General features: G+C 37.7%; 1 protein-coding gene across 1 annotated transcript; it reads left to right on the top strand.

Moving 5' to 3' along the window:
• Positions 1 to 4,243: 4,243 nt before the first annotated feature.
• Positions 4,244 to 6,163, top strand: LOC119039103 (plastin-3-like). Its single transcript, XM_037131762.2, is given in 2 exon segments — positions 4,244 to 5,889; positions 5,892 to 6,163. Coding segments are annotated over 2 exon segments (1,887 nt in total). The 5' UTR covers positions 4,244 to 4,274.
• Positions 6,164 to 14,702: the final 8,539 nt, after the last annotated feature.

The following is a 14,702-nucleotide window of genomic DNA, read 5'->3' on the forward strand; positions in this document are numbered from 1 at the left end:
AGTGAGGGAGGAGGCAAAGAGAGAGAGAGAGAGAGGTGAGAGAGAGAAACATGGATCGGTGTTACAGGAGGGTTCCTCCTGTGTGTGCCCTGACTGTGGATTGAACTCATAACCTTTTGGTGCTTAGGACAACACTCTAAACAACTGAGCAACCTGGCCAAGGTAGAATGGAGTTTCTTTTTAAGGTGACAAAATGTTCTAAGATGCATTGAGATTATGGTTGCACAATTTTGCAAATATGCTAAAATCAAAGGGAGAGATATAAAAGAATTCTAGAGTCACCTGTGCTGGATAATAGTGCACATTTCTTTCCAAATCTGCCTTTGGTTAACTTCACATTGGCAGTTTGAAATTAGCCATATTGGGAGTACTTACATGATGGAAATTGCAAAATATTAGAAATAAGGGCTCAATTCATCATCACAGAGCTGTTGGTTAAGCATTCAGCAAATCATTGGCTGCAGGAAGAAATTTTAGATTTCTAGTGTGGAGGAAACACTTCCATGACATGATTGCTGCCTGACCTGCAAGCTGGACCTGGACAGAGGGGGCGACTGCTTTCCAAAATCCTCCTTGGAGACATTGTAATCCCTGTTCATTCTGACATGCCTCCCACTACTGGTTCCTGGAACAGGCCATTGTCCTAACCTGTTCAAGCATGTAAAGCATTTACCCTTACCCAGGGCTAGTCATGAACGAGTACCCATGACTATCCTGCTTTGTTCCACATAATTCTCTGCCAAGTGGTGAGGTGATACATCTCATCTGCGATACATCTCACCTTGTAGCAGCCTGAGACATGCCTCCTAGGTAAGTTTCCCTTAATAAACTCTAATAACTACCAGACTAGAGTGGCCAGCCTTTTTCTTCCGTTTTTCCCCGCTTTCTACTTACTGAGGTGGATTTGCAGTTCCAGCATCTTACCATGGGCCTGCACATACTAACATCAAGGCCTCAAGGCATCCTACAGCAGACCGGCCAGAATGCTTCTTTACAGCTATAAACTTTGATAATAAAATGACAGTAAAGGGCCTTTAGAGTTTGGGGATGGGGGAAATATCCAGAGGGTAGAACAAGAGATTCAGTGTTGGATATGGTAGAAGACGTTGACTCCATAACCCAACCTAAATCTTGTATCCATCTTAATACCTACTCCTCTTTGCAGTCCCAACTCTGAAGCATTTAAACCCCTATATTGGGTTTGACAGTAAATTATTTTCTCTTACTGATCCTGTGAAATAACAGGAAAAATAAAGACAGTGGGCCCAGATGAAGAGCAATTTATGAGATTATTAATCTGGAGAATTCCATATGCCTTTAAGGATTGTCTTCACTAAAGTGTAAGATTATGGTCAACTCCTCCTGGAAATTTCTTTAGGTCTAGAACAGGCCTTGCACAAAATAGAAGCTAAGTAAATATTTTATGTAGATGTGTTAAATTGAATTGAGTTGAGCTACTTGGTGGAGAATTAAAGCCTATGTCTAGTACTTTACTAAAATGATTTAATGGCCATAGAGATAATGTACTTCTAATTAATGCCTATGAATGAAAGTAATCTGTTGGTCTCGAATGTTTTTAGGAGCAAACTATCTAGAAATTTTATGTATAGCCTCAGAGATGTGTATCTGTTTATACCTAAAACCTAATTTTATTGACTAATTTTCTGGAAAACAATAAAATTAGAAAATTCCAACTAAAACTGAAGAACACAAGTCTTCCCAAATGTAAAGTTCTCCTTCTCATGCATTTTCAGTATTTCATCCTTTGTCCCACTATGCCTAAGCAGTGCCTGGTGACTAACATCTGACTTTTGCCTTTTTGGTTGTCATACAATAGTATACAGACTTCAGGTATAAAACAGTCATGCAACACCCACATGCCTTATGAACTGATAACCACGGTAAGTCTAACAACATCTGTCACTGTACAAATTTCTTACGATACCACTGACTATGCATTCTCTGTGCTGTACATTACATCCCATAACTTATCTTATGGCAAGAAGTACAGAAAACATTAAAATTTAAATTACTTCACTCATGTGAAAGGAGTATGGAGGGAATCAAAATATTTGCCAAAGTGTTTAATTATGCTAATTTCTCCATGAGTATTTGAATCCAATAGCTTATAAAGTAGATATGCTTGTGATTCTAATAATCCAGTTTTCACTGTACATGGTAAAATTTCTGATGTAGTCCTGGGAAAAGATTCCAATTTTTAACATCTCTGATTTTGTGATCTCCACTGAATCCTCTTCAGTGCTAAGTTTTGAGGTTGGCAATACGCAAGAACTCTTAACTTGATATTTGGTTTAATTTCATTCAACATTTAATGACTGCTAACAGGTACTGTCCACCTACCACGGTTCTCAATCAAATCATGACACATTCTTTAATGCCTTCAGATTTTCATCACCCATTTGCTCTGTTTTCTCTCATGACCAACTTAGAATCCATGTTTCCCTATTACGGTCATTTCTTTGGAAACACCCAGGATTCCATTCCCCTTTTGCCTCCATCCTCCTTGCAAACATAACTCAACCATCTATCACTTCCATGACTACACCAGAGCAGCTGGAGAGAGCCACACAACTGGGTAGAATAGTAAGTATTATATATTCATTTCCTAAGACTATCATAACAAATTACCACATGTTTATTGGATTAAAACAATAGAAAATTATCTCCTCACAGTTCTGGAAACTGGAAGCCTGAAAACACTATCACTGGAGAACATTGTCTTGCTGTCAGGGCCATTCTCCCCTCAGAAGCTGTGGTGGGGAAGGCATTTCTTGACTCTTCCAGCTCTGGTGTCCACTGCCACTACTTGCAATGTGGCTGCATCCCTTCAGTTTCTACCTTCTCAGTTGCATTTCCTCCTCCTCCTCCTCTTCTGTGTCTATAACCATCCTCCACTTTACTCGTTATGCCACCATAAGTGTCTTTGGGCTTGGATTTTGTAATCTCTAACATTCAACTAGTATCTAACATTCTACAATTTCCTTTTTTGTGTGAGATTCAAAAAGGAAAAATGTAATAGAGCAGACAAAAATTTTTCTTAAAATTTCTGAAAAATGACAACTATGCTGAATATTTATGACCATTTAAACTTTTCAATGTTTGTGTATAGTAAAATACAGTGCACAAAAATGCTCACATCATCTACCTTTCCAGATTTTAATGGGCTTGATTGAGGAATTGACAAGCCACACTATATCCCAATCATATTTCATCCTCAGCATTTGACAGATTGGAAAGCTGTGACAAAGAACTACTTTCAATTCAACTTGGATTATGCTTTGCAACTTTCATAGAACTAGATGGATGGGTTCTATGAGAAACTGATGGTAGTTTGGGACAACCCATCTGTGAGATGGATAGCTAAAAAACAATGAGTTCACTTAGAGAATTTTTATTTTATACAATGTCAGTATATGGAGGAAAAGAATTAGCCTGTTTGGTACAATAAAAATATGTTGTATCTAGAAACCACGAGTTATTAATTAGAGAAAAACATGTTTAAAGAAAAATCATTTCAGGTCACTTTTTAGGTAAAAACTTAATGAAACCACATGGATAATAGACTTGATATTTGAACAGTGAAAGATATTGAGGCTCTTCATAATGTGAAGAAAAGAGCAATGAACTTGCAGTCAGGATTATCTGGATTCCAGTTCTGGCACTGCCACAAACTTGCTCCCTTACAGTGCGTTATATGAACATGTATGATGCTACAGGTTGTTCTCCTACACTGAGGCACGTCGACTCAAATATTCCCCATCAATTCCCTATAATATGTGTATCAGTTAAAATACTATAATGCAAGTAACTGAAACCTCAACTCAAAAACACTTGCACAATGTATTTCTAATTTCATATGATAGGAAGCCTCGTGATCAGGGATCTGATGGTTGTTGGATTTAATTAATCGAAGATGCATGGAGCAGCAGGGTTCTTCCCACCTGTAAAGGCACTTTCCCTTTTAGTTACATAATGGCTGCCTCAGTTTAGAAAACATTTTCACACAATGCTCAAGGAAACAAAAGAGATGTTTCCTTATGTTCTTAAAAAATGAAAGAATTGGAGAACTGCAGCCTCAAAAATTCTGAGAGGCAGAAGTTGTTTGAGTGTGTCAGTCGAAGGTATTCGGGTCAGATCAGGTAGTCTGTGACTTTAGATCCCGAGACCACTCTGAAAAGTGTTATTACCTAACTTACTATCTACAGAGAAGTTGTCATGTTTTGTAACATCTTAACATCACAGATCTTCTTTAAATGGATGAGATGGCTACCACTCAGATTTCCAAAGATGAGTATGATGAACTCAAAGAGGCCTTTGCAAAAGTTGATCTCAATAGCAATGGATTTATTTGTGACCATGAACTTCATGAGCTTTTCAAGGAAGCTAATATGCCGTTACCAGGATATAAAGTGAGAGAAATTATTCAGAAACTCATGCTGGATGGTGACAGAAATAAAGATGGAAAGATAAGTTTTGACGAATTTGTTTACATTTTCCAAGAGGTGAAAAGCAGTGATATTGCTAAAACCTTCTGCAAAGCAATCAACAGGAAAGAAGGGATTTGTGCTCTGGGAGGAACTTCAGAGCTCTCCAGTGAAGGAACACAGTATTCTTACTCAGAGGAAGAAAAATATGCTTTTGTTAACTGGATAAACAAAGCTTTGGAAAATGATCCTGACTGTCGACATGTTATACTAATGAACCCAAATACTGATGACCTGTTCAAGGCTGTTGGTGATGGAATTGTGCTTTGTAAAATGATCAACCTTTCAGTCCCTGATACAATTGATGAAAGAGCAATCAACAAGAAAAAACTTACACTGTTCATCATTCAGGAAAACTTGAACTTGGCACTGAACTCCACTTCTGCCATTGGGTGTCACGTTGGGAACACTGGTGCAGAGGATTTGTGGGCCGGGAAACCTCATCTGGTTTTGGGACTGCTTTGGTAGATCATTAAGCTCAGTTTGTTCACTGACATTGAATTAAGCAGAAATGAAGCCTTGGCTGCTTTACTTCAAGATGGTGAGACTTTGGAGGAGCTTATGAAATTGTCTCCAGAAGAGCTTCTGCTTAGATGGGCAAACTTTCATTTGGAAAACTAGGGCTGGCAAAAAATCAACAACTTTAGTGCTGACATCAAGGATTCCAAAGACTATTTCCATCTTCTCAATCAAACTGCACCAAAAGGACAAAAGGAAGGTGAGCCATGGATAGATACTAACATGTCAGGTTTCAATGAAACAGATGATTTGAAGAGAGCTGAGAGTATGCTTCAACAAGCAGACATGTTAGGTTGCAGACAGTTTGTTACTCCTACTGATGTTGTCAGTGGAAACCCCAAACTCAACTTAGCCTTTGTGGCTAAACTGTTTAATAAATATCCAGCACTAATTAAGCCAGAGAACCAGGATATTGACTGGACTCTATTAGAAGGAGAAACTCATGAAGGAAGAACCTTCAGTAACTGGATGAATTCTCTTGGTGTTAATCCACATGTAAACCATCTCTATGTTGACCTGCAAGATGCCTTGGTAATCTTACAGCTGTACGAATGAATTAAAGTTCCTGTTGACTGGAGTAAAGTTAATAAACCTCCATACCCAAAACTTGGAGCCAACATGAAAAAGCTAGAAAACTGCAACTATGCTGTTGAATTAGGGAAGCATCCTGCCAAATTCTCCCTGGTTGGCATTGAAGGGCAAGACCTGAATGATGGAAACCAGACCCTGACTTTAGCTTTAGTCTGGCAGCTGATGAGAAGATATACCCTCAATATTCTGGAAGATCTTGGAGATGGTCAGAAAGCTAATGATGACATCATTGTAAGCTGGGTGAACAGAACACTGAGTGAAGCTGGAAAATCAACTTCCAGAGTTTTAAGGACAAGACGATCAGCTCCAATTTGGCAGTTGTGGATTTAATTGACGCCATCCAGCCAGGCTGCATAAATTATGACCTTGTTAAGAGCGGCAATCTAACAGAAGATGACAAGCACAATAATGTCAAGTATGCAGTGTCAATGGCTAGAAGAATTGGAGCCAGGGTGTACGCTCTCCCTGAAGACATTGTGGAAGTAAAACCTAAGATGGTCATGACTGTGTTAGCATGCTTGATGGGTAGGGGAGTGAAGAGAGTGTAAAGGAACTAATTTGAATAAAAACAGCCTTGCTCATGATTAGCAGGTCATCTATTTCCAGTCAAAGAGCTCGTCATGGCTTAAGGAACTATTTGGTCATTTGAAGGACTTTCAGTTTTGATTAATAAGACTAGTCCTCATGAGAACCCTAGGAGAAAGAGTTTTCATAAAAAGCAATTGTTTCCCATAGTCATAGTTGGATGTATCAGGTACACCTGAAATGTGCTCATAGCCGAATCATTTACTCTCCTTCTAGATTGCTGCCAATGATATTTCCAATTGCTATATATTTTTTCTCTCTGTCTATTTTTCTCTCATATAATGTCCACCTCTTGGGACTTGCTTAGATGATTGGCTACAAATATAATTAGACAATAATTTTACTTTCCATCCAGTATGCTAGTTCTTAATTGAGAACTGTGGTCAGAAGGTATTTGGTTATGAGTATCCTTTGCTTATCTTTCTGGTAGCGAAAATTTGTGGAAGTAACAGGCTGTGTAGAATGTAATAGAAGCTTTTCATATTCTTTTATTCTTAAAATCAGCATCTTTTTACAGTATTCTTTCTACGTAATCCTTTTTTGTACATTCAAGAATATTTTGATTACATTAAATAAAACTGCTGATTTTGCTACTTTTAAAAGGGGTCTTCAAGTAATTAAAAACTTACATTATAGTAGAAGAAAATATATCTTAAATTTGCATCTTTCTCCTCACACCCAAGCTGTAAACAGTTGACATATTTTGTCTTAAAACATTTGGTTTGATATATGCTTACTTGTTTTAAAACCTGTATCATCAAACTTTCTCTTTAGATTTAAAATGCTATTGCATATGACACTTCCAAAGAGAAAGGGAGCTCAGAACTTAGGTGGGATACAGTAGGCCAAGTCTGCTAAGTGTACAACAGATTTTCTAATTTTACACCTAAGACAAGGAAATAAGGTCAATAAACAATAAAAATATGTATGTAGGACTTATGTACTCTTGCTTTGTCAAGCTGTTTGCTGTAGCTTTCAAGATCATAATATTACTCTAACTCTGAAAAATGATATAATTTGATAGTAGTGTATTAGTTCAAATAAAGGCTTTTACACAATAAAAAATAAATAAAAGAATTGGAAACATTTTAAAAATATTTTATTCATTTATCTTTAGAGGGGAAGGGAAGGAGAGAGGGAGAGAAATATCAATGTATGGTTGCCTCTCGTGCGTCCCCTGTTGGGAATTGGTCTGCAACCCAGGCATGTGCCCTGACTGGGAATTGAACTGCAGTTGTTTGGTTCGCAGGCCCACACTCAAGTCACTGAGCTACACCAGTCAGGGCGGAAACATTTTTTATTGAAGTTTCATATGTATATATACAGGAAGAGGGGAGGTGTATATGTGTGTGCATGTAACTGTAGGAAAGGTGTATTTGATACCTCAGAGTGTTGTTTTCAAGAGAGTGAGTATAGTAAAACCAGTTGGTTACTCCTAATTGTGCTGGACAAAGTGGGGAAAGGAAAGTTCAAGCTTGGAGTTTAAATTCTCAGCCCAAGCTTCTCATAAGTAACCTGAAGCTATTTATGTCTGCCCTGAAATAAACCCTGATTTTGTGTAATGGCAGAGATGAAACTGTTGAAAACCAAATGCAGAACCTCATCCTGAGAGTGGCTAAATTATAATGCAAATTGAATTCCCAATCTCATAAAGTTCTGCTGCTAAAATGAGAACATTGATGGGAATAAAATGCTATCCTCAACATGAAAATGGGGACATATGGAAGCTCCTGATGAAGCTGGAGACATCACACTCTAAACTGTGATGAGTTTCCTTTGCCAGTAGAAGCTGCCATACCCACACGTAAGGTCAACTCTTGCCTAAGAACACTATAATAGCCTTCCCTGAAATAATTGCAAAATACTGAAGATTCTCTTTAAGACCCTCCGTCTGTCCCCTCTTTCCTTTTATACCTAAACTAAAATAAAGTCTCAGCATACCTTGAGTTGAGTTACAAAGTGTGATCCACTAAGAGTTGTGTTACATTCCAAAAGAACTACATGCTTTTCTCGATTTATACAGACAGAAATGAGGAAATATGTGTGGGAATTGATACTGAGAGTATGGGGTAAGTGTACAAGGAACATAAAGTTGGATCAAGCTGACTTTATCAATACGGGTCTACTAAACAGAAATGGCAAATTTAATGTTGCTGCTGAGAGGGTTAGAAAGGCGGGTTAGGAAGGAAGGCTGGGTATTTGGGTGGCTGAAGGGTAGACCAAAAGGTGGCCTACACAAAATTAAGGTGAAATGCCAAACTGCCCAGGTGTAGAGTAAAAGCATCTAAAGTCTTTGGGAAATTGGACTGTTAGAGGGTATTTATCATGTAAGACCTGTTCCTTTACTCCAGGAAGGTCAAGAGTTCACACCTTATAAAATACTGTGACAAATAAATTTGTGAGAAGAGTCCAGAATCCTAGAAAAGATGAGTCAGATTTGCTGCCAACCTAAATGCAATGGGGATAATTAGATTTCAGGGTGTCGGGGGCCAAGTGTCAGCACTACTGACTGAAGGCAAGGTGGGTGTGGTTGCCATGTGGTCCATAGAATCCAAGCAGCAATCAGAATAGTCTGACTGGCAGAGACTTGTGATGCTGGCTAGTGAATAATGGTGTCCTAGAGGTAAAACAGGTAGACAATCGACTAAATGAAAGTCTCACTTGAATTATAAAAATACAGTCATGGTCAATCAATCAATTGATTGATTGAGAACTGAGTCAGTTTACTAAAGACCCAGAACTTCTTGAATGGAGGGGAGGCTGGGTCCTCATGAGGAAGGACCCTGCTACACTGTCAAAAATCTGTCCTGTTAATCTTCCTCCCAGCCTTGCCCAAAGATACCCACAGCCTTTTACCAGGGAAAGGGAAAGAATCAGGGATTACTGGACATGGGCTCTGAACTGACACTAATTCAAGGAAACCTGAAATGTCACTGTAGTCCCCCAGAGTATTATTTATGAAGGCAAAGCGATTAATAGAATTTTATTCAAGTTTGTCACACAGCGGGTTCCTGAACTAATTCTATGGTTATTTTCCCAGAACTGGAACTATTTTATAAGTGAAATAGACATAATCAGCTATTGGGCATAATTCATACATTATGTCCTTGACTCATGGAGGGGAGATTATTATGGTAAGAAAGAAGACCAAGTGGAAGCCACCAGAACCACCTCTGCCTACAAAAATAGTAAGCCAAAAGCCATACTGCATTTCTGAAGGGATTGTAGAGGTTAGTGCAATCGTCAAGGACTTGAAGATGATTTCCAGTACATTTTCATTCCACTCACTTATCTGGCTTGTGCAGAAAACAGTGGATTTTGGAGAATGACAAAGAATTATCATAAACTTAACCAGCTGACAGCTCCAATTGCAGCTGCTATACCAGAAGAGGTTTTATTGTTTGATAAAAATAAACATCATATAGCACCTGGTATACAGCTATTAATATGGAAAATGCTTTTTTTCTCATACCTATTAATAAATGCCATAAGAAGCTGTTTAATCTAAATTACCTAGGCCTGCAATTACACCTTTACTGCCCTACCTCAGTGGTATATCAGTTCTCAGCACCATATTATAATTTAATTCACAGAGATACTGGTTACCTTTTCTTTCCACAAAAAAATCACATGGGTCCATTACATTGATGACATTATGGTGAGTGGACATAATGTGCAAGGAGTAGCAACCTCTCTAGACTTACTGGTAAGGCACTTGTATGTCAAAAGTTGGAAAACAAGTCTGATAGAGTTCAGCAACCTACATGTTATCTTTACTTAAATGTCTAATACATGTTACAAAGAACCTGCTGATTGCCCACTGAAACCCATCTTCTGATAGTCCTCCCCTTCTCAGTTAAGAATTCTTCCTCTTGTGTTTAGGTCAAAAACCTAGCAAATCACTCTTATGTGCTTCTTTTTCTCACCCAGTAGTTGCAATACATCACAAGTTACTTTTGGAATTACTTCCAAATGTTAGCACCCATATGAAATTGCCAACTTTTGATCATTTTCACCTATAAAACCATCCATTTCAAATGATTCAACTTAATATATATCTGAAATCAAACCATTTCTCTCCATCTCTATCATAATTGTCTTGGTTCAAGTCACCATCACCTCACCTGAGTATTGCAGTAGCCCCTTGACAAACAACTTGATAGCTTTTCACTTGCCCCCTAGGCTATTTTATAGTTAGCAGCCCTAATGACCCCCAAAATGTATAAATCAAATTATGCCTTTCCTTTGTTTAGAATGCTTCAGTAGCTCCCCATCCATTCAGAGTAAAAGTCACAGTTCTTACCATATCCTACAAGGCTCTTTATGAACTTGCCCTCTGCTGTCTTTCTGCACTCCAGTCCTATCACTCCCCCCACCACACTCCTGCCCCTGCCTCTAACGCCACTCCAGCCATGCCAGCCACCTCTTGCCCCTCAAAACCAGGAAACGTGCTTCTACTTCTTGACATGTACCTGCTGTGCTATCTGCCTCTTGTTCATGTCTCCTTCCTCACTTTCACTGGGTCTTGTTTCAAATGTCACCTCAGCAGAGGGACTTTTGCTGACCACTCTAAAACTGCATCATTCTAACACGTTACTCTTTTCTATCAATTTGTCTCCATATTTGTCAAAAAATTTGCATTTATGTATTCATTGGCTTGTTGTATAAGTGTATTCATTCTGTTACGGGGGATCTTTTTTGTGTTGCTTGCTATATCTCCGGTCTAGCTCATTATATCAATCCAAAACAAATATTTGTTAAAGGGAAGAAGGGAGGGGTAAAGATTCAACCAGTAGCATCTTTTGAAATACAGCATACACATGAGTGAGTGTCATTCCCCGATGCCTCTCTTGTTCCTTCTTGGGAGCACCCAAAGTTAAGCTGCTGCATATAGTCTCCTAAGAGTGAGGTGTTACTAGGATTGGAGCCAGCTCCGTGAATTAATAAGATCAATAAGACAGAAGTAAGACAAGATAATTTTGTGTTTTTACTCAGTAGGTTGTGATAAAATCAGAGGACCTAGAAAAAGATATGAGGTTCTAGCCATCAGTGTTCTCATCAACAATTATTACATGTTTTCTTCCTATTCTAGAAACTGTCATGGGTCTCAAGGAGAGCCCTGTAAGTGAAAACACACCTCATATTGTGTTGTTCAAGGTAAATTTATGTGGCTGATAGTACTTCAAATTTGCAGCTGGAATATCAATGAAAACATTGCACAAAAAATAAAGAATGGATTGTTCCTCCTATGTGTCTATTGTATTAAATATGTCTGAAGTGATCCACAGAGTAATGATATAATTTACCTCCATACAACCATACAACTGTGATTCAGAGTAGGAGCAATATTTACATATTTAAACTTAAGAAAGGACATTGTAAAAACAATTATAACACAAAAGTATTTTCATAGCTGTACTTCCTGGGTTCAGGGACCTTGTGACAAATGTAGTGATCTCCCTAAAATAAGTGTCCAGTAAATGTTTCTTGAAACAGTAAAGGTTATGGTTTGTTCTTTTCAACACCCAAGAGGCATTAGTGATTCACAATAACATTTATTTTATTTATATTTTTTTCACATTATTTTATATATACATATAAGTATGTATATATAAAATAGTGAATAACAAATTTCATATCTGGGTGTTATCTTTCTAAAGTTTCTTAGAAAACCATGAGGATATTTTCAGAAAGGTCCATTGCTTTGGAAGTCAGAGATTCAGCACCGTCGTTTTAATGCTAGTCTGAACACATTCAACTTTCTTTGTTGGAGGGGCTGCATTTAGAAGCACCTTTTCTTAAAGTCTGGTGGAGTTGGTTAGGACCTTCCTCAATTTGTTCTAGAAGATACCATTTAATATTTCTATTAGTTTTACCCTCAGTGTTGCCTCAGCCTCTCAGTTGTGCCTTTGACATTCTGTTTATTTCTTTTACTTTTAAAACTGTTTTCCATTTTGTTTTAACATGGATTCTTTGGCATAATAAATGCCAAGAATAAAACCATGGATTTATCCTGGAGGCTAAACTTTCCCCTGAATCCCTCCCATATTTTTTTTAAACATCACCAATTGCATTCACTCTTATTTGAATAGAAATTTCTTACCCCCTACACAGCCACTGGCAAAGACTACTTCTGCCTACCACAGCTTTTGAGACTCAAATCATTTCATTAGTTCCTTGAAAAAAAAATCAAAATAGAGTTCTAACTTTAGTAAACATGAAGGGATTTGAGACAGTGATTTAAATATTGCCTATCAGATTATATTTCTGGCTTTCTGCTTTAGAAAATCTTATGTGCACTGGGTGAGTAAACCCAGGTAGTAGAATGACAAAAATGAGAAGAGTATTATACCCACCCCAAGGTGGAATGATAACTCTGGCTCTCCCTGTCTCCCAGAATTGGAGCTACAAGGGAAGGCATCAATATGCTTCAGGCAAAACACTCTGAAACTGCCTTCCTCCTGCTCAGTCTTTTTAATTCTACTTTCTTAAGTATTAATTAGCAAATGAACCAATCCAAAACTTCTTACGTGTTGGCTATGTACACTTTCATTCCCATTTTATTAAGAAAAAGGGTAGGTTAAATTAGTTTTAAAAAAAGTGCAGTTGTGCCAAAGTATTTAGTTGTTTCATTTATATTTAATAAGAAAAAGAAAAGAAAAACTAATTGTCTTTATACTCCCCCTCCCTACACACACACTCCAAGCCATATTCTTTCTCCTGACTCTGTATGGGATTATTAAAAGAAAAAGAATTTTCATAGAAAAGCTATTACTATAATGTGCTGATTGTTACATTAATTTTTCCCCTAGCTCTATTGCTTGGCAGGAATTTTGGACATTACTCAGGGACTGCTTAGCAAGCTTGTCCGTGGATGGGATTAGTTTAATCTCCTCTCATAAGCCTCTAAGCATTGGAAAAGCTTCGAGTGGAGGAGCAGCAGTGGTAAAATGTGGAGGGCAGGGAAAGAAAGGTTGCTGATCACCAATGCCAAGGTTTGTTTCATTTTAGAACTAAATTTAAACAGTGAGGAGAAGGGAGGAAGAATGGGGACTGGATGGCAGTGGTAGTGATTGAGTGTTCAACTGGGATGGTGGTGGTGATCTCTTCGTGATTTTATTATGCTTGGAGTTACTCCAAGCCCTGGGGGAAGTGCACAAATGAGGGGGAAAGAATGGGGTGGGGGGAGTGGAATGATGATTAGAATCCACAAAAATAGAACACTGAGAGAAAGGAAAAAGCGGAATTTCTGGACATGAAGGCAGTAGGGTGAGATTTGAGATCTGACCTACTTGTTTTGGTGGACCTTACCAATCAGAGAGATGGCCTGGGTGGAGACTACCATAAGATTTTAACAGAGTTCTTAACTTCTTTTCCCCCCTTGATTGATGTTAAATTGAACTAGGTGAATTTTATGACATAAAGTCCATAAAATATTTTATAAACTCATTGCACAAGAGAAATATAAACAGTGTTATCATTGTTTTGGCTGTTACTAGACATTCATGAGACAGTTTTGGTTTATATGTAGCCATAGTGATCTTGGGAAAAAAGAACAAAGTTGGAGAAATCGTGCTACCTAAAGGAATCATGCTACCTGATCTAAAACTATATTATAAGACCATATTAATCAAAACAACATGGTACTGACATAAAAACAGGCATATAGGTCAATAGAACAGAATAGAGTTCAGAAATATTTCAAAGGAGGCAAAGACATACAATGGGTAAAGATGGTCTATTCAGTAAATGGTGTTGGGAAACTTAGATATGTGCAAAAAATGAAACTAGACCACCTTCTTAAGCCATACACAAAAATAAATTCAAAATAGATTAGAGACTTAAATGTTAAACTTGAAATAAAAAATCCTAAAGGAAAACATAGGCAGTAAAGTCTCAGACATTTCTCATGGTAATATTTTTCTGATGTATCATCCTGGGCAAGTAAAACAAAAGAAAAAATTAACAAACTGGACTACATCAAACTAAAATGTTTTTGCACAGCAAAGGAAATCATCAACAAAATAAAAAAAATCCACTGAATGGAAGAACACATTCACCCATGATACATCTGATAAGGGGATAATATCCAAGATTTATAAAGATCTTACAAAATTCAACACCAAAGCCACCCTCCAAAAAAATTTAAAAAATGGGCAGAGGACCTGAATAGACACTTCCCCAAAGAGGACATATAGATGACAAATAGACATATGAAAAGATGTTCAATGTCACTAATCAGTAGAGAAATGCTAATTAAAACTACAATGATATTACCTCACAACTGCAAATGATATTACCTACACAAATTATAGTTGTCCCGATTTTCCCCCCATTGCTCTCCCCTGCACACCTGCCTTCCACATTCAATCCTCCTCCAAGAAGCTCAAAAATAGTTCACGTTTACATGGAAATAAAAGCATATACATTCACTGTCTTGCCTAATGTCTATGCTAATTTCTATTTATTACACCAAAGTCTGCAGAAATTTTGGTCATGTTG

This window comes from Artibeus jamaicensis, unplaced genomic scaffold, assembly GCF_021234435.1.
Source record: "Artibeus jamaicensis isolate MK-2021 breed Jamaican fruit bat unplaced genomic scaffold, CSHL_Jam_final scaffold_474, whole genome shotgun sequence".
In the NCBI taxonomy this organism is placed as follows: domain Eukaryota; kingdom Metazoa; phylum Chordata; class Mammalia; order Chiroptera; family Phyllostomidae; genus Artibeus; species Artibeus jamaicensis.